Source organism: Geotrypetes seraphini, chromosome 9 (genome assembly GCF_902459505.1).
Source record: "Geotrypetes seraphini chromosome 9, aGeoSer1.1, whole genome shotgun sequence".
NCBI classification, from domain to species: domain Eukaryota; kingdom Metazoa; phylum Chordata; class Amphibia; order Gymnophiona; family Dermophiidae; genus Geotrypetes; species Geotrypetes seraphini.
In genome coordinates this window covers 33,577,128-33,604,131 of record NC_047092.1, presented here as the reverse complement: position 1 = coordinate 33,604,131, position 27,004 = coordinate 33,577,128, and the positions used below count along the sequence as shown (strand labels likewise).

Sequence of the window (27,004 nt, the reverse complement as noted above, 5' to 3'; positions counted from 1 at the left end):
TCTATATTTAAGAATGGGAGGCAGATTCTGGATGTTTACCTTCATACTTCAACACTTTTTGCTTATTTGGTTCTGTTGATGCTATTAAGTATTCCTGGAGGCCTATGATAGTAGCTTTCTATATATAATCTATTTCTGGTAATTCTGGAGAGCGTGTGCTCACTGTTCTTGAAAGAGAGAACCTTACCCATTGCACAATAGCAGCATCCACTAATTGGTTCATTTTTCACAGCTAGGAGACTGGGTAATGGGAAGAGGGAAAAGAATAAAAATAGGGGACCTCCAGCTCTTCCTTTTCCTTTTATTCTGTGACAGGGACAAATGAAAGCAGTGGGTTATGCTTAGATGAAATAACAGGAGAAAAAATGGTCAGGCAAATAGAATACATTTTTGATATAAAATAAAATAAAACTGGTGAAACTAATTTTCTAACATTTTTGATAAGCTTTTTAAATGCATTTATAAATTCAGGAGCTCTTATTTTCAGGCTCTCTTTCTTCATATGCATGCATCTATTTATTTTATTTCTTCAGTCCATGGACCGCCTATCCCTACTAAGGCTACAGATTGGTTTACACTTTACAGCATATAATTTAAAATATTTTCAGTAATAAAGACAGTAGATACTTAAAAAGAATACTTGAGCAACAAAGCAATCAAGGCTTTGTTACCGTTTGGATCTTCTTATCTTTGCGAACTTTGATTTTCAGCTCTGACAAAAATTAAATCGAAAAAAAAGAGAACGACCACAGATGGTGGATGATGAAATGCGTATTTTCTTGTCAACTATCGAGCCGTGTTGTGAGTTAATTTGGACTCAAAAACAAGCACATCCATCCATTGATTCTGTTCTATCTAATTTAGTTTCACCTTTTTACAATTACCCATATATAGCTTAAAGAACTTTAAATAAATAACTCTCAAAGTTAATTTTTTGTTGGTTTAACAATTTTATAATTTCAATTATAATGTGCCGCAAAAAACATTTGCTCCATATTCCGGGAGACTGTTCCATTAATCTACCACCCTTTCTGTAAAAAATGTATTTCCTTAGATTACTCCTGAGTCTGTCTCCTTTTAACTTCATCCTATTCCCTCTCATTCCAGATATTTGTTCGCTATCATATTTCCCCTCTTCTGCCTTTCCTCTAAAGTATACATAGTAACATAGTAAATGACAGCAGATAAAGACCTGTACGGTTCATCCAGTCTGCTCATTAAAAATACATGATTAAATTAACTTGTCTCTTCTTTGATATTTCTGTAAAAACTGGTATTGTCCTAGGTTCCAAATGCTGAAATTGCCATCCAAGCTCATTCCAGCCTATCCAACCATCCCGTTATTTGCAGGATATCTACCGTAAAGTCTAGCCAGTAACATCCTCATGTTCCAAGTTAGTGGAGTTCCATTGATGCCCACCCCAGCCCATCCTACACCAAATCACCATATATGGGACACAGACCGTGCAAGTCTGTCTAGTACCGGCCTTAGTTCTTTAATTTACATCCTTCATTTTCTAATTAGAGATCCTCTATGTTTATCCCATGCCTTTTTGAATTCCATCACCGGTTTCCTCTCCAACACTTCCCTCGGGAGGGCATTCCAGGTATCTACCACCTTCTCCGTGAAAAACAATTTCCTAACATTGCTCCCGAGTCTTCCTCCCTGCAACCTCAAATTATGCCCTCTAGTTTTACTATTTTCTCTTCTCTGGAAAAGATTTGGTTCTATATTAATATCTTTCAAGTATTTAAACTTCTGTATCATATTTCCCCTGTCCCTCCTGTCCTCCAGAGTATACATATTTAAGTTTCTTCTCATACTTCTTTTTGTGACAAAAACCATACTATTTTAGTAGCCTTCCTCTGGACCTACTCCATCCTTTTTAAAGGTGTAATCTCCAAAATTGTACACAATATTCTAAATGAGGTCTCACCAGAGACTTGTACAGGGGCATCAGTACCTTCTTTTTCCTACTGGCCATACCTCTTCTATGCATCCTAGCAGCCTTTTAGCTTTTGCTGTCACCTTTTCAACTTATTTGTCCACCTTAGGATCATCAAAACACTTACAAAAAATAAGAAAATAATTAACCACTCAAAATATAAGGTACGCAAAAAGGTTAACAATGCTATACTTGTGCCTAAGTGAAGGAAAAGATCTCAGAACACCACACCAAGAATCATTAATTTCTCCTACGGTTAATTGTGGTTGAGGGTATCTTTCCTCGATCAAAAACCTTTACCATTTATTTAACTGTGAGTGTCTTTAATCTATAATTTAATTCTTCTTCATCTATTTAATACATTCCAACTTTTTTTGTTTCTCAAAAAAAATTTTTAAATATTAAAATTATTGATGAAAAAATCTATTGCACCTTTCCCAACTGTGAATCTTATAATAAGTTGAATAATCCAAATGGTGTCAAAAATCACTTAGGGCTCCTTTTACAAAGGTGTGCTAGCATTTTTAGCGCACGCACCGGATTAGTGTGCGCTATCCGAAAAACTACTGCTTGCTCAAGAGGAGGCAGTAGCGGCTAGCGCGCGTGGCAATTTAGTGCGCGCTATTCTGCGTGTTAAGGCCCTAACGCACCTTTGTAAAAGGAGCCCTTAATCTGATTCTTCTTTTATATTTACCATAAAGAGGCTAACTTGATTTACACATTTACATCCAACATGGACGCAAGAAAGGAGCAAATAAAATTTAAGAAGAGCTCGGAATCCTTCTACTTATCTTATGCAGTTTAGCTCTTCATTACTGTCATTTCTTGTTGAAAACTACAGAGTAAGAAGCTCCCAAAAATCCGAGGGTCATATATTAGATCCAAGGATCTGAAAATCCATTGTCCATTTGAATTGTTCAACTTATACGATTCACAGTAAGGCTGTTACAGCTTATGAGGGAAATCGGGAGGGAGGGGGGCTGTAAATCTTATTTTTAAAGGTTTCTACCTGTTCCTTTAAGTTCCTCCATCTCTAAAATCTTAAAATTTCTGGTTTTTTTCTTTAAGTGTTTTGTAGTCATTTTTTGGCACCAAAATGCTGCCATTGCAGCCATCTTGGAATTCCCAATTTTTTAAAAGTTATATAGAGACTTCAAATCACCTCATTTTGCCTCAACACTGGCAAGGTTGGGGTCCTCAGGCTCTTTGAACTCTCTTTCATGCCAGGTTTGCAATGATATCTATTTTCTATTCAGATCTTAGATTGTGTACATTACATAAGAACATAAGAGTTGCCATACTGGGACAGACTAAAGGTCCATCAAGCTCGGTATCTTGCTTCCAACAGAGGCCAACCCAGGTCATAAGCATCTGGCAAGATCCCAAAAGAAAACCAGATTTTATTCTGCTTATCCTAGGAATAAGGTGTAGATGTCCCCAAGCCCATCTTAATAATGTTTTATGAACTTTTAGGAAATTATCCAAATCTTTTTTAAACTCTTCTAAACTAACTGATTTCTGGCAACAAATTCCAGAGTTTAATTACATGCTGAGTGGAGAAATATTTTCTCCAATTTGTTTTAAATCTTATTACTCAGTAGCTTCATTGAATGCCTCCTAGTCCTAGTATTTTTGAAAAGAGTAAACAAGCAATTCACATCTACCCTTTGTACTCTACTCAGTATTTTATAGAGCTCTAGCTGCTTTAGCCTTTCCACATAGGGAAGTCGTCCCATCCCTTTTATCATTTTTGTCACCTTTCGCTGTACCTTTTCTAATTCCACTATATCTTTTTTGAGATGCGGTGACCAGAATTGCACACAGTATTTGAGGTGTGACCACACAGGGGCATTATAACATTCTCATCTTCGTTTTCCATTCCTCTCCTGATAATGCCTAAGATTCTATTTGCTTTCTTACCCACTGCTACACACAACTCCCTCTCCTTGGTTTCCTGTCAAAAAGAATATCTACCTTGTGCTATCTGATAAACATATCTTCTGAAGAATGTCATGGCTCTCACACACAACACATATCAGGCTCTATATCTGCTAAAAGTCAGACAGAATTTCAGCTTTGTTTCTAATAGAGCATGCATTCAGATATAGGAACTTCAGACCATCTTTATATCTATTATCTTTTCCCAAGCATCCCTTCATGAGGGACTGCATTTTATAGGAACAAGTAGCAAAAACCTCTATACTTACCTTACCCTATCCACATAAATCTAACTCCACATGTCATCCCTGTCCAGTAATAACAGGATTATTACCTTCTTCCCATCTCAAGTATTCCAAACCTGGTAGCTGAAAGCTTTAAAAAACTACAAAATATTGAAAATAAGTCAAGACTAGCATTTGCATGTAGACTATATAAATACCTCCAAGTTCTTTCCAGGTGCCATACTTTCACGGAGCTAAGGGGCATGAACAGTTACCACTCTAAACTGCACGAGCTGATGCCTAGCATCCTACAGAATGGGAAGGTCAGCAAGATGGAAATACTTTAGCACCTTATTGATTACATCCTGGACCTGCAGATCACATTAGATTTGCACCAAAACATTGTCAGTCTGCACCATCCCTGGTCCCCGCAGCCACACTCCTACAAGACTCTGCTGATGGCAATCAACATGGACATGAGCATCTTTAGGTATCAGACTTCTTTTCTGAGTTAATGATGAGTGACAGCAAAATTCTCTGTCTCAGAATGGTGGTCACAGGCTTTCATCCCCTTAATTCTTTTTTGTTTCATTTCTTCATATTATCTTTGAGTGGACTAACATGTCTGCCACACCATTTATCACACAACATCAATATGAAAAATAACTTTTGGGTGTCAGTATCAGCTTCAATTGGAAACATACTTTTTTTTTTTTTTTTAATGCAAAGAGGAAATCACAGCACCCATGGTTGCTTCTTGGTTCTTCTCATCCAATTTTGACCGATCATATTTATGGAGACATGCCATTTTGGATTACGTCACTGACCCAGGCAACAGCAAACGAGTATTGCTGCTGCCTGATCCCCAGATAAGTTTCAGAAGGAGGATCAAAGAATGGAAGAGGGTAGGACTTTAAGGGGGTGAGTTTTCTGATGAGGTGGGACTTCTTTGCAAGGGGAGAGGTATTTGGCTTTGGATTGGGACTCTAAGCAGGGGTTTTCAGATTGATCATCAGGGGTTGGTGCTTTAAGGGGGGGGGTGTCAGTTGATCTTTGTGAATTCAGGCTGTTCATTGGAGTATTAGGGCTCTGAGCAGGGGTATCAGATTGATCGTTGACTGCTCAGATCAGTAATCTGGGGGGTTTGGGATAGTGCCGCTGTAAGACCAGCGATAATATACTGTGCTACCAGGCAGCGAATAGCAAAGTTGTACTTACTGACTTCTCTTGAGGTGGTGATAAGTCCAGTTGAACTATCAATAGTTGTAACAGCTCAGTGTTGACCCCTGAGCTAGCTGTCATAGCTGACCAAACTTTACCTGCCCATATCGTGCCCACTCCATTAGGCACCGAATGCAGGTTTGTTTGGGCTTTTTTTTGGCCACAAAACCTACCTTTTTAATGCAGAAGGCTGTGTGTCCCATGCTGCTGTTTATCATGCAGTAAACTCCATGTTAGCTGCTTTAACACAGCTTAACGAAAGGGCCTGATAGTTTTTCTAAGTGATTCTGCCAATTAGTGTGAAAATTGGCATATTCATAGAAAAGGTTATCTAAACTTGTCCTTAAGCATAAAGTTTTCTTTCTTTATTTCATGTTTTGCAGTTGCAGTCACGTGTGCTTAGATGCACACCTGTCAAACTCATAGCCCATTTATTTGCATGAAAAAGTGAGTTCCTAATTTTCTGCAACCAGAGTTATGTAGCTTAAGAAAATTAATCCAATAGCTCACCTAATTGCATATATTTGTAGCTAATCAAACAGCTCAATTAAATGCATAATGTTCTGTCAGTCAGAGCGCTCATTAAAGCAAGTTTGACTATAAATATCTTCAATTTTAGTTTGAGTAGAGCTAGCCAGTACTCACGCTTTTTGTTTTACAGTTATACTTTGTAGTTTGTTCACCGTTCACAGGGTGAGTCTGCCAGCCTGGAATGTGAAATAACAGACTGATTTTTTTTTTCAGTTTATAGATTAATTAAATAAACTAGGATAGACAGCAAAGAACCCAACATAGATGTCATCAAAAACAGGGACAGTGCAAGGGTATGAAGCACTAGAGCAGGGGTAGGGAACTCCGGTCCTCGAGAGCCATATTCCAGTCGGGTTTTCAGGATTTCCCCAATGAATATGCATGAGATCTATTTGCATGCACTGCTTTCAATGCATATTCATTGGGGAAATCCTGAAAACCCGACTGGAATACTGCTCTCGAGGACCGGAGTTCCCTACCCCTCACTAGAGAATGATACGGGGACTAATTTTTCCCCATCCCTGCAGGAACTCATTTTCCCATCCCGGAGAGTTCTTTTCCTGTCCCTGCCCCATTCCTGCAAGCCCTATCCTCATCTGCACAAGCCCCAAACACTTTTATTTATTTAATTACTTATATACCACTTATATCCTCTATATACCTGCAGTCCAGGCCCCTTATTTCCCTCTCCACCAACTTGGACTTTTTCTTCTCATTTCTCTGAAGCCCTTTACATTATACCTTATTTTATGTCATTAGACCTTCCTTTCTCCCACCCACTCTTCTAGTTGTATACAATGAATAAAAAAGCAAGGTTATTTTTAAATTTTGGAAATACTACTGTCTTGTTTATTTTTTTAATTGATGAGAGTTCCACCATTCTTTACATCACAGCAGGTGATGAAAGAGAAAAATTAAGACTCTGGTAAGCACACAAACGGCCTCTTTTACAAAGCCAAGCTAGCGGCTGCGCTGCGCTAACGGCCCTGAAGCCCATAGAGATTTAAAGGGCTTCGGGGCTGTTGCCGCACGGCTTCGTAAAAGAGGCCAAAAGTGTAGACAAAGAGAAGTTCACTCAAGAATTGATAAATGCTATAATGTTTATGCTTATTAATTATTTGTTATACTGCCTTACAGTAAAGTCAATCAAAGCAGTTAACAATCAGGAAAATAATCAGGAAAAAGATTGGTAAGAAGTGTCATGGACAACAACAACTTCCGATTTAGTCAATGGCGACCTCGCTGACCAGTCTGATGAACAGCTCTTCATATCTTGATCTAGCACAATGACTTCAAGAGCTGAGGATGGGTAGCTTGGGGTGATGCATGTGGAATGAAGCTCTGCAACACTCTATGACCTGGAAGTCACATTGAGCAGCAATTTGACAGGAACAACTGCTACATAGCCCACAGAAAGCTCAAACTACTACTGTCCATGAACAAAGGGAAGTAGTTGTAGGAGCGAAATTGCACAATTTGCTGTTATAGGCAGGGGAAGCAAAGATAAATGAACATCAAGTACAGTCCTCACAGCTTTGAGAAACAATTAGACCAGCAATTGGACTCATGGAATCTTCTCCAAAGGAATTAGCTGCATCATTATCTTTGGCAAAGACTTCCCCTGCTGTTTCTTTGGTAAGGCCTAGAGTTTTTAATTGAGTGGTTAATCAAATAAATTGAACCTTGAAGCACTTTGGGAAGGTCTGGTTTGTCTGGAATAGCCTCTAGTAAAATAGATTTGTTTAGGGGGAGTTAGAGAAAGTAACACAACAACTTTTGAAACTGCAGGATGAAATTATGGAATTAGAAAAAAATCAAGTTCAAAAGAATAAGAATGCTATTAAGGAATCTCAAAGAAAGAATCTGTTATGACAACTGACTTAAATATAATGCATCGAAAAATTGAATCCTTAGAAAATGCTAACGGGAGGGGTAATTTAAGGCTATTGAATCTTCCTTGTGTGCCTACTGTTTCAGTCTTGGAGATTTATAAAAGTTTTGCCATTAATACATCTGAATCTTTCCTTCACTTGCTAGTGCTTGCTATCTCTTCCAGACAAAAAAAATGAGCCCTTTGGATATGGATAATTTGGAAATGATTGAATTTCCGCAGAGATCAGTCTCTGAGCCAGTGATAGCCACCATGTTAATAACTTATGTGTAGGATCCAGATAGAGATTGGCTTTTAAAGATTTTGTGTGTGTGTATTCCAAAGACACAATATTTATGACTGCAAAGTTTGTATGTTTCTGGTTGTTGCCAAAGATACGCAGAGAAGAAGGAAATGCTTCCTTCTCATAAAACCAGGTATTCTGAACTTGGGAGGATTATTTGTCTTAAGATTCCCTTGCAAATGTTTAGTTAAATATCAGTTAACTTGTTATATTTTTTAAGATCCGTAGCAATTGGCAACTTCTGTTAATACTAAAACTCTTGAGCTGATAGTACCAAGACAGAACAGCTCTCCCAGAGCTCAGAACTAGAGTAAAGCCTTAACCACATTCAGGAGTCCTCTTGGGTTCCTATGTACATCATTAATCATACACTGTACAGATGATGCTTGTTGCAGTTTTTTAAAAACACACACATTTTAGAGGCTAACCGAATTTCATTTTCCGATTTGGCACCAAAACTGGCCCCAAATCCAAGTTGAGGTTTTGGCAGTAACGTCAATACATTTTCAGCTGAAACTGAACCTTTCTTCCCCCCCCCCCCCAGCTTTCAACCTCTCACTTTGGGTTGTCTAACCACCAATAGTCACTCCTCAGGCCTACCTTAAGAAGCCCTAGTGGTCTAGTAGCCTCTTTGGGGGACAGAATGAAGCCCATACCAGTTAGCCCCTATTAACTAGAAAAGTTCCTTGTTTAGAATTTGAGGAAAGCATGATATCAAGTTCTTCCAGAATTAGGAAAGATTTAATTCAGTATTATTCGGAAAAAAAAAGTTATCTTGGTGAAAAGGAACATGTGCGGATTGAAAAGATCATCAGGGTTGTGAGGCATTAAAAATAAACTTTCAAATACTGTACTGCATAATCAGATCACTTCAAACCTCCTTTTCCTTGAACAAATATATAAGCAAAAAGATCAGTGAGATTAATGAAGATGAAGCTTAAACTTGTTCATAAGAAAGGTTCTTAATGTAAAAAAAAAAGTAATCGACAAAGATAGCTCCAGCCACATTATTAACATGTTCAAAACTAAACTGAAAAATTAACAGTAATTGACATTAAGGTTTGTTAGGATCAAATGAAAGATAGCTATGATCCATTGTAAAAATGCAAATAGGATGAATATTTTTCCTACAAAAGCGATGATTTTTGCAGATTTCAAGCATAAATATATTACTGTCAGGTTTTGGATCCGTTGTTTGGAGAAGAGACCCAACCAGTTTGTACTGTAACCAGGCACATTGCCACCCAAACAGATGGGCATGTGTATAAGCAGCCAAGGCACTCTCTGTGTAAATTAGTTATCACTACTGAGGGCACATTCCTCAAATGAGAATGTTGAAATGGCTACTTCTCTTGAGCTGGCTAAAAAGAACATTCACTTTACTATCAGTACTGTTATGTACATGTTATTCAACCAAGCCTTCCCACCACAACAGACAATTTTATGGGGAGATTTTATTTGTAAAAGTTATTCCTTTTGGTTAACATGATTGCAGTTTTATTATGCTTCTGTCTATCTCACATACAGTAAGAACATAAGAGTTACCATACTGGGACCAACCAAAGGTCCGTCAAGCCCAATATCCTCTTTCCAACAGTGTCCGACCTAGGTCACAAGTATCTAGCAAGATCTCAAAATAGTCAAAACAGATTTTATGCTGCTTATCCTAAGAATAAGCAGTGAATTTCCCCAAGTTCATCTTAATAATGGCTTATGGACTTTTGTTTTAGGAAATTATCCAAGCCTTTTTAAAACCCTGCTAAGCTAACTGCTTTCACCACATTCTCTGGAAATAAAGTCCAGAATTTAATTACATTTTCATTGAAGAAATATTTTTCCAGTTTGTTTTAAATCAACTGCTTAATAGCTTCATCGCATTACTCTAATCCTAGTATTTTTGGAACGAGTAAACAAGCGATTCACATTTACTCGTTCTACCCCACTTATCATATCTTCCTTGAGCTGTCTCTATTATATCTCCACTGAACCACCTCTTTTCTGAGCTGAAGAACCATAGCCATTTTAGCCTTTCCTTATAGGGAACTCATCCCATCCTTTTTATCATTTTGTTGCCCTTTGCACCTGTTTCTAATTCAGCTATATTTTTTGAGATGCGGTGGCCAGAATACACACAATATTCAAGGTGTGGCTGCACCATGGAGTGATAGAAAGGCATTATAACATTCTCATCTTTGCTTTCCATTTCTTTTCTAATAATTCTTGACATTTTATTTGCTTTCTTAGCTGCCACTGCACACTTGAGGGTTTCAACATATCATCAACAATTACACCTAGATCCTTTCTTGGTCTGTGACTCCTAATGTGGAACCTTGTATCACGTAACTATAGTTCAGGTTCCTTTTTCCTACATGCACCAATTTGCATTTGTCCACATTAAATGTCATCTGCTATTTTTATACCCTGTCTCCCAAGGTCCTCTTGCGATTTTTCACAATCCTCTTGTGATTTAACATCTTTGAACAACTTTGGGTCATCAAATTTATCTCACTAAGTATTCCCATCTCTATAACATTAACAAATATGTTAAAAAGCAGTGGTCTCAACACAATACCCTAGGGAACTCCACTATCTACCCTTCTCCATTGAGAATATTGCCATTTAACCCTACTCTCTGTTTTCTATCTTTTAACCAGTTCTTAATCCTTAATAGGATCTTGCCTCCTATCCCATGACTTTCTAACAAATATAGAACATTCAATGGAGTATCCACTGTAACAAAGCCTCCTATTTTACTTAAAAGTCAACTTAAAAAGCCACACTTTAAAACTTTTGTAAACATGATATAAGGTTGAAATTGGTATAAAGTTCTACAATTTCAGTCCCATTACATCAAAGACTTACATAATACTCGATTTTAATTTGATACCATTTGGCATATACAATATAAAATAAACCTTTTTGAAGGAGGAACAAAGGCTTTCTTTTTCATTCATATCCAGTGTAGTTCCATCAACAAAGGGGTAACACAATTAAAAGCGTTCTTGTTTACGAGAAGTCATGCCACTTTGTTCATATCAGCTGAAGCCTCCTAATCTGATTATCTCAGATCATCACAATGTAACACATTATTGAAATCTGATCTCGAAAGAGCAAATGCATGCAACAAAACTACTAAGTATTTTTAGTCTAAAAGTGATCATACAGGGAAGAGTAATTTTAAACTAAAAAAAAGAGGCACTAACTACTGAAGTTTCCAAGTTTTTTTATTCTTTGATACGCCGTTTATCAAACAGGTACCTGAACAGTTTACAATAAAAAATATTTTCTCAGTTAAGACATCCTCCATTTATAGATGGAATCTCAGTCAAAATCATTTGCTGTCTAGTGAACCACATATAGGGAGAAATTCTATAAATAGCATCAAAATTTATGTGCTGGAAAGATTGGCACTCACCAATATTCTATAAAAGGATGCCCTCTTTTATAGAATACTGACAGTACACAGATTGTGGCTAACTTTGGGCATCAGACTTATGCATGATAGGAGCAGGTGTAAGTCTGGTGACCAAAGTTAGGTTCAGATTGGTCAAATTCTATAACTTGGCGCCTAACCCTTGGGATTGTTTATGACTCGCCCATGCCCTTCTCATGGTCATGCCCCCTTTTTCACTGTTGACAAGAAAAGTTAGATGTCAAATTATGGAAATAGCATGCAGGGGAGATCTGCATGCAACTTCAGTTAGGCACCAGTTAGCTTGTTTCCTGTTGAAGAGAGCTTGATGACAGCAAGACTTGGTAGCTAATGAAGATACTTTTGTGACGAGTGCACTGCTCTCAAATGAGAATATTTAGTCAATTTTCTAGAAAGATACACTGGTCAACCCTTTTATTGCTTTGTAAACAAGGCACAATAATAGTTTGAAGTCAATATGTTTTACAACAGACAACCAGTGTAGCTGGTATAGAATTGATGTAATATATTCGCGGGGGGGGGGGGGGGGGGGGTTGGGGGGGGGGGAGGGTTAGTTTCTGTAATAAGATGTCCTGCTATATTTTTTACTAACTACAATCTTTGAAAATTGACTTTACTGGAGCCAATCAAAAGAAAATTAACAATAATCCAATCTGCTGGTGAAAAAAGCTTGTACCAATTTATTAAATTATCTTTAGTCAATATTGGCTTCAGTTGTCGCAACTGCTGTGAAGCCTTGACATAGGCCATTTAGTGTATATCAAATGACAAAATAAATATGCAAATAATAGAAATACATTTTCTTTTCTTTTTTTTTAATATCTTTATTCATTTTGAAGCCAAAAATAAGTGCAATACAATCATATTACACTATAATAGCACCTAAATTCAATCAAATTATAATCTGACAAATATATATATCACCCCCATCTTCAAATTCAAAAATTGCACTCAAAGATTAAAAATATATTCCAACCTCCCCCCCCCCCCATCCCCCCACCCTGGACATGCATGATCAAGGGGCAAAATCGACAACAATCACTCTTTGCAATATTTTGTCAATGGCTCCCAAATATCCAGAAACTTCTTATAATGTCCCTGTTGTATAGCTATAATATGTTCCATTTTAAAGACGTGACACAGAAACTCCCACCAAAGGTATAGTTTCATAATTTTCATAATATAACTGATTTGAAATTCAAGGCATTATCACACCGAACACCAAGAGTGACTATATTCTAAAATGAAGTGGCACAGCGACATTGTAGTGCTTGTATAGTTTCCCGTGTATGAAATGTCTTATTCTATTGTTTCTTTCTGGATAGAAGCCTCCTACATCAGTAGTTCATACCCAGTGACAAAATGTGGGACTGTTTCCAGTTAAATGCTACAAAATCCGCATTTGTTTGTTCTATCAGTTATTTCTGTATTGGGTGTGAATCCGCCTTGAACTGCAAGGTAATGGCGGAATAGAAATCTCTAATGTAATGTAACTATCTTGTCTGTAGTCCACTGTGCTGTGCTATAGTTATCAATCTCTTATTTCCTTCATTTTTAGAATTAAATTCCCACTCCTTAACCTTTCATGTGTAGGGTTTTGATCTACTTGTGATTTCTGAAGTAATCCTCTGTACTTCCCATTGTATTTGTGCTTTTTAGCCAGGTGTGTTTTCCTTGTTTGCTAGTCTACAGAACACTGTACAAAAGATTTTTTTTTATAAAACATACAAAAAAAAAATATTTATAAACCTGTTCAATTAACTAGGTTTAACAGTTCATTTATTTTTAGTGATTAGTTACATATGGGTTCTTTTACTAAGGCGTGCTAGCTGATTTAGCGCGTTAAATCATCTTGTGCGCCTTAGTAAAAGGACCCCATAGTTCTGCATTTACAGTAAGTCCCTTTTTAATTCTTCATTTTGTTACCTAGTCCTGCTGACCTGTTACTGCACAGCTTATTAATTTGCTGTAAGATTGCTTCTATTGCTAATTCAGTTTGAGACTGTTCTTCTGATTTGTCCCTTGACAAGAATAATTCTGATTTTGAAATCTCCACAGCAAACTGTATAGCAGACTGATGTTGCTAGTTTGTTCAGCTTCTTTGCTCTAGTTTTATTTTCCAAGCAGAGTTTTTACTCACTAATTATCTGATGATCCCATTGATTCTTTGCAAAGCTTTCTGATGAATTAAAAATAAAAAAAAAGATATTTTAGCTTTTATTTCTTTTTTCAAGATGCTCAAATTCTTTTTATAACTTGTTTTATTGTTTAAAATTTAACTTGGCAGAGTTTATTTCCTTTTCTGCTCTCCTCCTTTGAGGAATTATTTCTGTCTTTGAAATTATGTCATTTTGCCTCTTAATAGCCTTACTTATTCTGGGATTTTTGTGACTGTTTAATGTCTTTTTGTGATTGATCAAATTCATCTATTCTTAGTTTCTAGTATGATATTTTGTAATCAGATTTCATGAGCCTTGAAGGGACTTAGTATTCTAGACCAGTGTTCTTCAACTGCTGGTCTGTGGACCGGTGCCGGTCCGCAATAATTTCTTGCCGGTTCATGAAACTGCACACTAGGCAGGAAGAGAGGCTCCGGTGCCAGCATCGGCTGACTTGCAACTTCCTATTGCCGTCGCGTATGCCGGGACTCCTGCCTCCTGCTACGTATGCCTCCTGCCTTTGCTGTGTATGCCGGGCCTCCTGCTGTGTATGCTTCCTGCCTTCATCTTGTCTCCGCACCCCCAGACCAGCAGCAGCAGTTCTGTGTGCTTTTAACTTCAGCACACAGTTACCCCTAATTTAGCCACGGTTTCATGAGGCAGCCTCGGGGCATTTGGTAGGCCGGCCCGCTTCCATGATGCGATATGGACCGGCCTACCAAAGGCCCCAAGGCTGCCTTATGAAACCGCGGCTAAACTGCTTAGGGGGCAGCTGTGTGCCGAAGTTAAAAACACACAGAGCTGCCGCTAGGCTAAAGAGAGGAAACATTTGCTGGAGAGGGAAGGAAGGAAGGGAGAAGGGGTACTCCTGGACAGGGGAGGAGGGTGGGGAACGGGGAAGGGGTAGTGCTGGACAGTTCTGGACAGGGGAAGGGAAGAGAGTTACTGTTGGATAAGGGGAGGAGGAAAGGGAAAAGAGGTAATGCTGGACAGGGGAGGAAGGAAAATAGGAAGGAAACAGCTGGCAGGGAGATTAGAGGAGGGGAAGGAGTTAGGCTGGAATAGAGAGATCAGATGAGGGAAAGGGGAGCGACAGAGGGATGAGAAAGTAGAGAGAGATTGATGTTGGGAAGGGGGTCAGATGAGAAATAAGGAGAGAGGGACAAAGATGCTAGATCTGGTGTAGGAGAGATAAAAATGAAGAGAGCAGAATGAATCATGTAACAAGGAGAGAGGGGGCACAGGCTGGATGGAAAGGTGCATAGAAAGAAGGCAGATACCATATGGAAGGGGGAGAGGGCAGACAGTGGATGGAAGGGACAGATGCTGGATTGAAGAGACAGAGGGCAGACACTGGATGGAAGAGAGTGAAAAGACGATGAAAGCAGAAACCAGAGATGACAAAAAGGTAGAAAAAAATAATTGTATTTCTATCTTGTGATTAGAATATATCAGATTTGAAATATGTATCCTGCTAGAGCTGGTGTTTGACATAACTGGGGACTGCAAAGCCCAGGCAGTGCTTCTTTAGCTTCCAGCTGGCTTAGGCTGTCTCTGACCAAGGGGCAGTTGCCCTAGTTGCACTCCCCTAATATTATTCCTGTCATGTGTGACTGCGATATTCTGTTTGCATGATATTTCTGTGTACCATTCTGTAATAATTTGGCTTATTCAGTTTTCTTGATAGTAGAGGGGATATATGTGAAGGGGAGGGGAGACAGGGGTTTTGATGATACTTGCCTTATTATTTGTATTTATAAAATGACAATTGTACAGAATATTGTTTCTTTTTATATTTTAATAAAATATGTTCAATATAAAATCATAACTGTTTGAGGCTTGTGCGAATGGGTTCAGATGGTTTACGGGACTGAGTTTGCGGGCAGAGATGGGGCTTTTTATTTCAGTCTTAGTAGTTTGCCGGTCCACGAAATAATTATTTTATTTCCGCCGGTCCATAAGTGTAAAAAGGTTGAAGAATACTGCTCTAGACTATATTATTGTATAGTTGCTTTTATTAGATGCATTTATATGCATGTAGCCTATCTGGTCCACCCAGATTGCTTTTTATTGTAAAACCTGCACACTATTTTTGATATTGAATTTTCTTTTTATGCTTTCCAACCAAGGATCTTCTGTGGCTTTTGTTAAATTCAGGTATTATTTTTGTCCCTAGTACCTCTACTGAGAGGCTGTTCCATGTATCCACTGTTTTCAGTAAGACTAGTTTCTGTTATCTTCGAGCCATAGCTCATTTGAGTCTCTCACAAAATGCTTTGTAGTAATGGCAGCAGCCCTTTGCTCATGGAGGTTTCACATATTTCCCTACTTGGATTACTGGTTGATCAAATTGTCCTCACAAGTAGCTCAGCATGCCACGACTTCAACAGTTTGTTGTCTGGTTCTCAGGTTTACCATCAACTACCTAAAGTCACATCTAAGCCCATCTCAGACGCTGTAGTTCATAGGAGCACTCTTAGATGCTACACAAGGTCAAGCTTTTCTACTGAGGCAGAGTTTTGACAATCCAATTCACCTGTGTCAAAAAATCTCTTCTCTTCTATTCATCACTGCACATCAGATGCTACAGTTTCTTGGAAAAACAAAAGACTATTGTTATGATGGTCTACATCGTTCTGTCAGGAAAAGGATTATTAGGGAGAAATGCAGTCAATATATTTAAACTAGAAGGTGGCTATGCTGAACGGAAGTGAATGAACTCCGGAAGTCACCCCCCACCAAAATCAACAGCAAGAGAGTGACAGCAGTGGAGAAAGAATCAACATAAACCATCTTAGGAAATTACTTATCATCAAAAAGAATTGATGGGAAGATTAGGCAGAAAGAAAAACAGATGGTGAGTGTTAAAATGGTGCTGTGGACCTGATATCCAAGAGAGCCAAAAATTTGTGTTTGGCCTGGAGAGTCCAATTATGGCAAGGTACTATAGACTTATGTGAGCGAATTTCAGGAGGACTCCCCCTACACACTGTAAGAAACAGCATTGAAGAACATTTATGAGAGTACACGTACCAAGGAACCTAGCTAGAGATAGCTACAGCACTGTGACAGCAACGTGGTAACTAAAATTAATGACCGGATGTGTCACATTTGAAGACTTACAGACATTTTCACGGAATAGTACCCAGCAAAGACAAAGAGAGAAAAAAAATTATTTAAGGAATGAGAGAACGGAATTTTTCTTTGAGCAAACACAGATTGTTACATGTTTTTTTCAAGTCTGTTGAACTGCTTTGCTCCCTCAGTTTCTTTGTTTTCAATTTGCTTTAAGAAGCATTTATGTATGCCTATATTAGTTTGTATTTACTCTGATTTTTGAAATATTATTGTATACTCAACAAAGAAGCAGATAAAATAAAATTATTTTTATTGGTGAAACTCTGAATCTTCTAAATTCTTGACAGTGAGAAGCCCCTTAGACCTTCGCAGCTGGTCAATGATGAGAGGGACAACAAGTAACATAGTAGATGACGGCAGATAAAGACCCGAATGGTCCATCCAGTCTGCCCAACCTGATTCAATCCCCCCCCAAATTTTTTTTCCCCTTCTTAGCTATTCTGGGCAAGAATCCAAAGCTTTGCCCGGCACTGTACTTAGGTTCCAACTACTGAAGTCTCCATCAAAGCTCAATCCAGCCCTTCTACACCATCCCAGCCATTGAAGCCCTTCCCAGCCCATCCTTAACCAAACGGCTATATACAGACATAGACTGTGCAAGTCTGCCCAGTAACTGGAACTGTATGTGCTCACAGTCTATGTAACAAAGTTCATGATTTACAAGCCCTGATGTGTATATCACAGGTTCAATGACTCCCATGAATAGGAAGCAAACATACTGGGCTATACCTTATTTAGGAAAGATAGAGCTGGTTGGAAAGGTGGAGAAATAGCTTTATATGTGAAAAGCAATGTTAAAGCATCTAAGATGCAGGGGTCCTAGGGAGAGGAAGAAATTATATGGATTGTCTTAAAAAGAGAAGATGGAACATCCATCCATATGGGTGTTGTTGACAGACCTCTGACACATACAGAGAAGTTAGACACAGATTGATCATAGATATCCAAAAGCTGGGAATGAAGGGGGAGGTGCTGTTGCTGGGAGATTTCAATCTACCAGATGCAGATTGGAAGGTCCCATCTGCGGAATCAGAAGGAAGCAGGAAAATTATAGATGCTTTTCAAAGTGCACTGCAGAGACAAATGGGTGATGGAACCCACAAGGGGAGACTCACAAATTGAGACAGTGTGTCCATCAGAGTAGGAGCCCACCTGGCCAATGTTTAAATAAACTGTAACAGTGATCATCACACTATATGGTTTGACGTAAGGGCTAAAGTGGAATGTGACCGCAGAGAACTGAAAATCCTGGACTTTAAGCATGCTGCCTTTGTTAAAATGGAGGAGTACCTGAAAAAAGAGCTGAAGAGTTGGGAGGATCTGTGGTTTAAACTGAAGAGAGCTATAAAATCAGCCAGGGGCATAGCCACAGGTGGGCCAAGGCCCATCCAGCAGCGGTGCACCTTGACAACACTGGCTCCTGTACTGGGACTCATGGGATAAGAGGCAGTGTTCAATTATGGATTAAGAATTGGTTATCAGAGAGAATTTAAAGGGTAGGGTTAAATGGCCATTTTTCTCAATGGAGGAGGGTAAATAGTGGTGTGCTGCAGGGATCTGTACTGGGACCAGTGCTTTTTAACTTATTTATAAATGATCTGGAAATTGGAACTCCGAGTGAGGTGATCAAATTTGCAGATGACACTAAACTGTTCAAAGTTGTTAAAACACATGCGGACTGTGAAAAATTTCAGGAAGACCTTAGGAAATTGGAAGACTCGGAATCCAAATGGCAGATAAAATTTAATGTGGACAAATGCAATGTGATGCACATTGGAAGAAAAAACCAGATCATAGATACAGGATGCTATGTTCCACCTTGGGGGTCAGCGCTCAAGAAAAAAATCTGGGTGTCATCATGCACAATATGCTGAAACCTTCCGCCCAATGTTCGGTGGCAAGAAAGCAAGCAAGATGCTAGGAATCATTAGAAAAGGGATGGTAAACAAGACTAAGGGCTCCTTTTACTAAGTCGCGTTAGGGCATTAGCGCATGCTAAATTGCCACGCGTGCTAGACGCTAACGCCAGCACTGAGCTGGCATTAGTTCTAGCTGCGTAGCAAGGGTTTAGCGTGCGCTAAAAATGCTAACGCAGCTTAATAAAAGAAGCCCTAAGAATATTATAATGCCTCTGTATCGCTCAATGGTGCGACCTCACCTTGAGTATTGTGTTCAGTTCTGGTCTCCTTATCTCATAAGAGATATAGTGGCACTAGAAAAGGTTCAAAGAAGAGTGACCAAGATGATAAAAGAATGGAACTCCTCTCATATGAGGAAAGCCTAAAGAGGTTAGGGCTTTTCCAAGAGGGCTGAGGGGAGATATGATCGAAGTCTACAAAATTCTGAGTGGTGTAAAACGGGTACAAGTTGAACAATTTTTTTACTGCATTAAGATTTACAAAGACTAGGGGGATACTCAATGAAGTTACAGAGTAATACTTTTAAAACCAATAGGAGAAAATATATTTTCACTCAGAGAATAGTTAAGCTCTGGAATGTGTTGCCAGAGGATGTGGAAAGAGCAGTTAAAGTAGCTGGTTTTAAAGGTTTGGACAAGTTCCTGAAGGAAAAGTCCATGAACTGTTGTTGAGACAGACAGGGGAGAAGCCACTGCTTGCCCTGGATAGGTGGCATAGAATGCTACTATCATTTGGGTTTTTGCCAGGTACTTGTGACCTGGATTGGCCTCTGTGAAGACAGGATACTGGGCTGGATGGACCATTGTTCTGACGCTGTAAAGCTATTCTTATGTTTTTGTGTTCATTAGGTCATTGGAAAAACAGTGCAGTTAGACTGGGTTTAAATAGTACATATTAAATATTATAATGAAAACTCCCAAATTTCTCATGGGAAGGGGTTCTGGTTATAATTGGAAATTAGAAGTTGTAATTATATTTAATATCATAACAGATATAAAATTAACAGCACAGTCCTGTAAATACCTTACTTGGATTGAAGAACATTATATATTGATAAAATGCTTGAGGATAATTTTGCAAGGTTTCATTTTCATGAAATGCTTCTATCCATGTGCACTTTAATGAACAGCATCTTTACCAACAAAAGAAGATTAAATTGAAATTCAATGTATAGTTATGTTTAGCACATATTTTCTTTTTTTGTATGTGTTCTGGTTTTCAATTGTATGCAATTAGCAGCTTAAATAAGCATGACTGTTTAAGCAAACATTTTTAGTGTTTTTAGCTTAAAAATGCAAATGTTTGCCCATTGTTGAATAATATCAGTGATCTACGATTAATGCAGTGTTGGACTTTGCTTTCATCCTGTGACTTGAAACTTTATAAGTTTGTTACAAGAATCATTTTCAACTTGTTCAGGATTATCCCACATATAAACTGAGTTAAGTCCTTTGCTACGTTCAACTTTGATTATTCTTTACCCCTCACCAAGATATATACCAAGCTCAGTATATATCTCAAACTCCTCACCTCCAATATATAATCCCCAGCTCCTCAGAAGTACCGCCTGGGCTCAAAAGTTTTCACTGCCCTAGGCTTTATGTCCTCACTGGAGCCACTATCAATTTTTACTAACAAACTTTACTTTTAAATTTTAAATTTTTATTTAACAACCCTTCCAGCATATTTCAAGGGTACTTAGCTTTTAATTGTGGTCTTCTTTTCAGGGAAATAGGAGCCAACATATTTCACCTACAGAAGGTTTTTTCAAGGCTTATCATCCCTTAGCAAGCTTTATACTGACATATCGGACCACTGAATGTTGATTAAAAAAAAAAAAATTGATAGCGGCTACATAAAGCCTAGGGCAGTGAAAACGTTTGAGCCCAGGCGGTACTTTTGAGGAGCTGTGGATTATATATTGGAGGTGAGGAATTTGAGATTTATACTGAGCTTGGTATATATCTTGGTGAGAGTTTGATTGGTGATCCTTATATATAAAAATTGAGTGCCGTTTGGATAAACAACTTTGATTTGTGTCATTAACTCTGAAAGAATATCAATCACCTCTTACTTAAAGCATATGTGCTGGCTGACAGAATTACGAAGTAAAGTGATCTTTTAGGAAAGAAAAAAGAATATAAATATGTAAGCCAACACCTAGAGCTCCTTTTATTAAGCCGCATTGGGGCTTTAACGCGCGGATTAGCGCACGCTAAATTGCCACCCGCGCTAGACCTTAACGCCAGCATTGAGCTGGCGTTAGTTTATGTAGCGCGGGTTTAGCGCGCACTAAAATGCTGCGTGCGCTAAAACCACTAACGGAGCCCCTAGTGCATGCAGTTGAGGAAAGAGAATATTTGTTAAAAAATTAATATTACCTTGCAGCTGTCATGATGAACAAGAGCAATTTGGCAGTAGCTTTATTTATAGATAGGAATTATAAGTAATTGGCGTTGAAGTTTATTGTGAAATAATGAGGAATGAATTTGCTTTTCACCACTTTTATAATTGCACGAGTAAGGAGTTTGAAAATGCTTTGAGATGAAAACAAGCAAATATTTTCTCATGTTTTGTAATTAAGTTGAGATGAATTCTCGGTTGACAAAACGGGATGAAATCAGCCCACTTGTGGGTGCATCACTACCACACACTGCTAGGCTGCACCTCTGCAACACAGCAGAATCCCAAGTAAGAGTGATGGTCTCTTAAGCTGTCAATCTTTGGTTAGTGTTAGTGAAGGAAATCTGCCGTCAGGTTGTGATTTTGCAACCCATTGCTGGCTGAGTAATAGGTGCTTAAAAGATAGCAGAGTTGGACTGCTACTCTGTTTAAGGGGTTCTTTCACTAAGCTGGTGAATTTTAAACCCTTAATAAAATGGCTGAAAAACAGGAACTTATCTGCAAACCGCTGTTTATTATATCATGCAGGTTGCCAGCTGATTCAGCCATTTTATTAAGGGTTTAAAATTCACCAGGCTTTATATTTCTCAGGGGCTTTTTCACCAATGTCATTTAAAAGCACTGTTGAATTGTTGATTTATTTATTTCAACCCTATTTAAATTTAATTCTCCACACTATATAGACACCAGGGTTTTTGGGCGATTGATAACAATTTTTGCATTTATTTATAGTCTAAAGAAAAAAAGCAGTTTAAAAACTTTTGCGCTATGAATTATAGATTTTTAGATTAGCCCACATAGTGTTTTAAAATGATGAGAGTGGGTAATATCTGCCAAGCTCGTTGGTGCATTTGGTGGTGTTGAACCCTGGTGAACTCGGATAAAACCTTCCACATGAATTCCCACTTACTGATGTAACACTCTATTTATAATTTCCAACCAAACATTTGGTACAAGGGGCTCAGTTAGCCCAAAACCCTTCAGGTGTCTGGAGAATAGAGAGCAGGTCTGGTTTTTGGAGTTTCTTGTTAATGGCAACATTAGTGCATGGCTATTAATTAAAAAAATATTTAAAAATAGGCCATTTCATGACTGCAATGAAAATGACCTTAGCACACAGGAAAGAAGAGTGGGCTAAGCCTATTTTTGCTAAAGCTTTTTAAAAGGACCCCTTAGTCACTTCCCCCTTCTTCTTACTCCCAGATTGCCCAATCAGGACTGATCCTCCTAAGTAGGAATGGATCCAAATAAACTTGTGGAATCTCCACAAGCTTTAGCTATGGGAGGTTCCACATGCGTGATCGATTTCACCCTGGCTGCTAATGAAGAACGCTTTGTTGCTTACCTGGCATGAGGATTCTCTGCAGAATAAATTGGAGACATAATTCCACATGTCATCTTGAAGAGTTGACTCCCAGGTTTTGCAAGAGAACTGTGGAGTTAACCTTGCATGCAGAAACAAGAGCACGTGTTCAAATTACTTTTTTGTTCCATTTGGGCCTAAGGAAGATTGATCCATGTTCATGCCATTGCTTGATGTCACCCACAAGTGAATCTGATATATTCTGATATCTTTGGAGGGGCCTCCATTAGAAAGAGAGAGAAAAAAGACCTACACTTGTGTTTGTTTTAATCTGCTGTTGAACAGAGAACTTCAGACAGAGCAAATTTCTGAAAAGTTAAACATTGTTCTAATCCTACAATTCAATTTTATAAGTGTGTTATTTGGGTGATGCTCTATCCTGCTTTGGAATCATAATTTGTTGAATCTTGATTCCTAATAATTATTTACTCTGTGGACAAACAACAGGAATTTTACTTATCTGAAATCTACTTAGTTCAACCAAGAATAAAATATAGCTAGAAAAATGCAAACTTATAAGTATAAAAACAGAAAATGGAAGCAAAATGTTTGTTGCAAAACATACATGGCCTGTTTTTGATCCAGCATTGTCCATGTTAGTAAAAGCATTGCATATGTGGATTCACATGTTAACCACACCATTCTATCCATTTAGACTCAGGTCTTCTTAGCAGGCCTAAATTAAACAGGTAAGTTATCAGTTAGTGGCTGAATACTGCCCCTAAATGGATATTTTCTGGCACTACCTCTGCTCTTTCCCTAATCAAACTCCTTTTTTAAAAGGCCTAGTTTTATACATCATTTTTTTTAAATCAAGCTAGTTATGCACCCACCACCTGTCAGCAAATGCATAATTTGTTTTGAATATCAGGACAATGGTAGAATAGACTTTTTAGTGGTTAAAAAAATACAATAAATTATTTCATTCCAGGTTATAGTTGTTCTGAGCCTTTGATAATGACTAGCAAAAGTATCATACTATACCTTCTGGTTAATATGCAGCAAACAAAAAACTTGGGGTGTTTTGCAGATAACAGTTTATGGTTTTCCATCTTAAAAAATTGTGAGCATTTAAATCCCCTTACTTATCATTTATTGCCCCAATTGGCTATTGCGTTGATCCTGGCTTTTTATAATAAAGATATGAGATATGAGGCATATAAAAATGTAAATAAATTAGACTAGGGTTGTCTAAGTCCCTCCTCGAGGGCCACAATCCAGTTGGGTTTTCAGGATTTCCTCAATGAATATGCAAGCGGGGGGCGGTTGGGTCATGGTGGGGTGGCCGCAGCGAGGATTTTAGTGTAGCAGGAGAGAGTGGGCATCTCTCCTGCTGCAAGGGGGATGTCACCACCGTTCCTGGGGTGGTGGGTTGTGTTTGCTGCTGCTGCTGCTGCAGGGAAGGGGTGTTGTGATACAGCAGAGAGAATGGGCATCTCTCCTGCTGTATCACAACACAGGGGCTTTTTAGCAGTCTCTGACACTGACCAGCACCCCTGGATCAGTCACTTATTTTTGTCGCCAGAAGCTGACACCGCTTTTTGAAAATGGCTCAGCATTTTTTAAGAGTCCACTGGAGGGCTCATTTCAATGATGAAGAGCGCATTTGCATGTCAGTGACGGAGACTGCTAGAAACCTCGCCAAAGACAGAGATAATCCCTTTTGATAATCCGCCGCTAAACTGCATATAGGCTAAACCTCCAGAACACAGTTTAGCGACGGTGTTAAAGTTTTGAGAATCTGGGCCTTAGTGTAAATCATTTGAAATTGGGGGGAGGGGAGGCTTAGGTATGTAGGATGGGCCAGGGCCAAGTACAAAACTTTGAGGGCTGAACATATCACATTATTTATTTTAAATTGTTGTAATCCACTTGGTCCTTGTTTTGCTTGAAACATGCAGAATGTAAATGCATGGATTATAATTAAATTCTTCCCATCATTCTTTCCTATATTCCTAAAGCATCTAAAAAAAGATAATTCTTTTCTTCAATGCAATATCTTCTTTCCTATGACCAGGAATTGTGCATAAGGGGGAGGCAGTAGATAATGAGGAGAATTTTCCAAGAGTTGCAGTTAGTAATGATCATTCTTTTATCATTTCCATGTATGATGCTTCAGCACAGAAAAGCAGTAATTGGAAAACTGTTTTATAGATCACAGTTGCTTACATTCTTTGTTGACAAAATTGTTTTCAAATATTAACCTACATATTTCATGAAAACACATATATTTTCAGAATGCTTCAGCATTTGAAATGTTAAAGCTAATTTGGTTATTTTATTTATTATTGTTACAGATTATCTTTCTCAGGGCATTGATCTCTCTGGAATAGATGTGATAGAAAATGATTTGCTTTTTATCTCACGAGCTCGGCTTGAGATAGAAAATCAGGCTAAGCGTTTGCTTGAGCAGGGTGTTGAGACACAGGTAAAATACTATTTATGAATTATTTTTAAAAATGTAGAAATGTTAAAAGTGGCATAAAGAATAACTGTCTGTGGATTGGAATAAAACTATGAGCGAAGTTATCAACATACGTAATTAAGACAGATTATTTTACCACAAGTTGTGTTATTTCAGCACAGGGTCCCAGTTTATGCAATGAGATCCTGTGCTAAAATAGCCCAATGTGTGTAAACTAACTGGTCTTTATGGTAGTTCACATTGATGACTTTCCTCTTAGGTATAAGAATATTTGGGCCTGTTGACGAGAGTGCATTGAGCACTTAACATGTGGTAAAACATGTGATAACTGCCCGTGGAAAACCACAGTAAAGAGTTTTATGTTGTTACTAGTCTTTAAGCCCATCACATTAACGGGTGCTAGAATAGATGTGTGTGTCTGTCTTTTTCTCTCCTTGGCCGCTGTCTGTCTGTCTTTCTTTCTTTCTGTCTGTCTGTCTCTCTCTTTCCTCGGCTCTCCACCACCACCCCTTGCCTGCTCCCCCCTGTCCAGCAGTAGCCCTTCTCCCTTCCTTTTACCTCCCCCCGTGTCCAGCAGCACCCCTTCCCTGCTCCCCCTGTCCAGCAGTAGCCCTTCTCCCTTCATTTTATCTTTTACCCAATTTTCGTGGTGGTCTGCAGTGGTTTCAGGGTCGCAGCGTCGTGGAAGAAAGGCAATGTTTAAACCACCGTAGGCTCCTACTGATGGGGAAACTGCTGCACACTCTACTGCATATGCGGAAACCACCGAATGAAACAGTCGCACTCTCATTCTTCTGCCTCCTTGCGCCGCAAGCCGCCCCACGGGCCTCAAATTGAATTCGGCACCGAGGCACACATCACGGCAGCAGGGATCACGGCCTCCTAAGTACACATGCATGCGTAGGGTTTTATTATAGAGGATAGCAATTCCCACACTAAGCAGCCCTTTTATCAAGTGGCAGTAAATGCTAATGCATGCTTACCGCCAACTTAAAATCCATGGCCGTGGGGTATGCTCAGGCACCACATGCTGACTTCAGGTTTAGCAAGCGCCAATCACATGCTAAAAAGCACTTAGCATTTTTTTAGTACTGGGAGTGTGTTTGGGGGTAGAGAGTAGGCATACCTTTCTCTAATTGGTTAGCGGATGGCACTAGCGCATGGTACTGGCACATGATGACTCAGTGCAGTATTAGCATGGGAGCCCTTACTGCTAATAGCCACATGTTAATTTCCAAATTAGCACATGGCCATTAATGGGAAAACCCAAATTGTGACCAATTTAGGGCTAGATTCACTAAGCGACCCGATTTTCCTCCAACCCGATTCCGATCCATGCATGCAAATGAGGGGAAACGGCATGCAAAGTAGGAAGGCCACAATTCACTAAACATTTTTCAGGCACACCGACTGGCTGGCCGATGCAAAAACAAGCGACTGGTGAGGATCAGTCGCTTGTGCAAAACCCTGCTCAGACCGCCCTGCTCTCTGCCCCGACTTTCCCGCCCCTGAGTTTCAGAAGCCATGCAGGCAGGCACAAATTCAGAAGCTGCCAAGCTTAAATTCTCTGGGTGTTTTCATTTTACAAACTTCCAACTTCCACCAGCCCTGCTCTCTGCCCCGAGTAAAGCATCTCCTGCTCTGCCGCGATTCTCCTGCTCTGCCAACATTAAAAAAAGCTCTCTGCCGCAATTCTCCTGCTTGCCACCATGCGTGCTCTGCCCCGACTCTAGCTGGCTGCCCTGACTCTCTCTCTCCTGCCTCGACTCTCTTCCCTGCAGCACGAGCCCGCTTTAAACCTGTGGGTTAAAACCATGGGCGCATGAAAAGTAAAAAGCAGTCACAGCCCTATCCGCCTCCTGCTTGTTCTTATGCCTTTTCTCCTTCCCCCCAAACCCGACATTTTGCAGATGTCAGTTTCCAGCACGGAGAGCATGCGCAGACCATCTACAGGAAAAGCAGATGGTTTGCGCATGCGTCAGGATCGCTCACTAGCGATCCATGTGGTCGGTGGGAGGCGTTCCTCCGATCGCCCCCATTTGCATGCTGGCTCTTTGTGAATTCTTCGGCCTGCCACAGATTGGGCTAAGAATAACACTGCCCACTTTTAAATGTGACTTTGTAAAAGGG

General features: G+C 39.1%; 1 protein-coding gene across 2 annotated transcripts in view; it reads left to right on the top strand.

Annotated features, from left to right (window-relative positions):
- COG5 (component of oligomeric golgi complex 5) overlaps positions 1-27,004 on the top strand; it is a 342,545-nt gene that overhangs the window by 181,053 nt on the left and 134,488 nt on the right. For both annotated transcript variants that reach the window (XM_033957896.1, XM_033957897.1), the window contains exon 7: positions 24,747-24,877. In XM_033957896.1, coding sequence (XP_033813787.1) covers positions 24,747-24,877 — 131 coding nt within the window. The remainder of the gene's footprint in view (positions 1-24,746; positions 24,878-27,004) is intronic.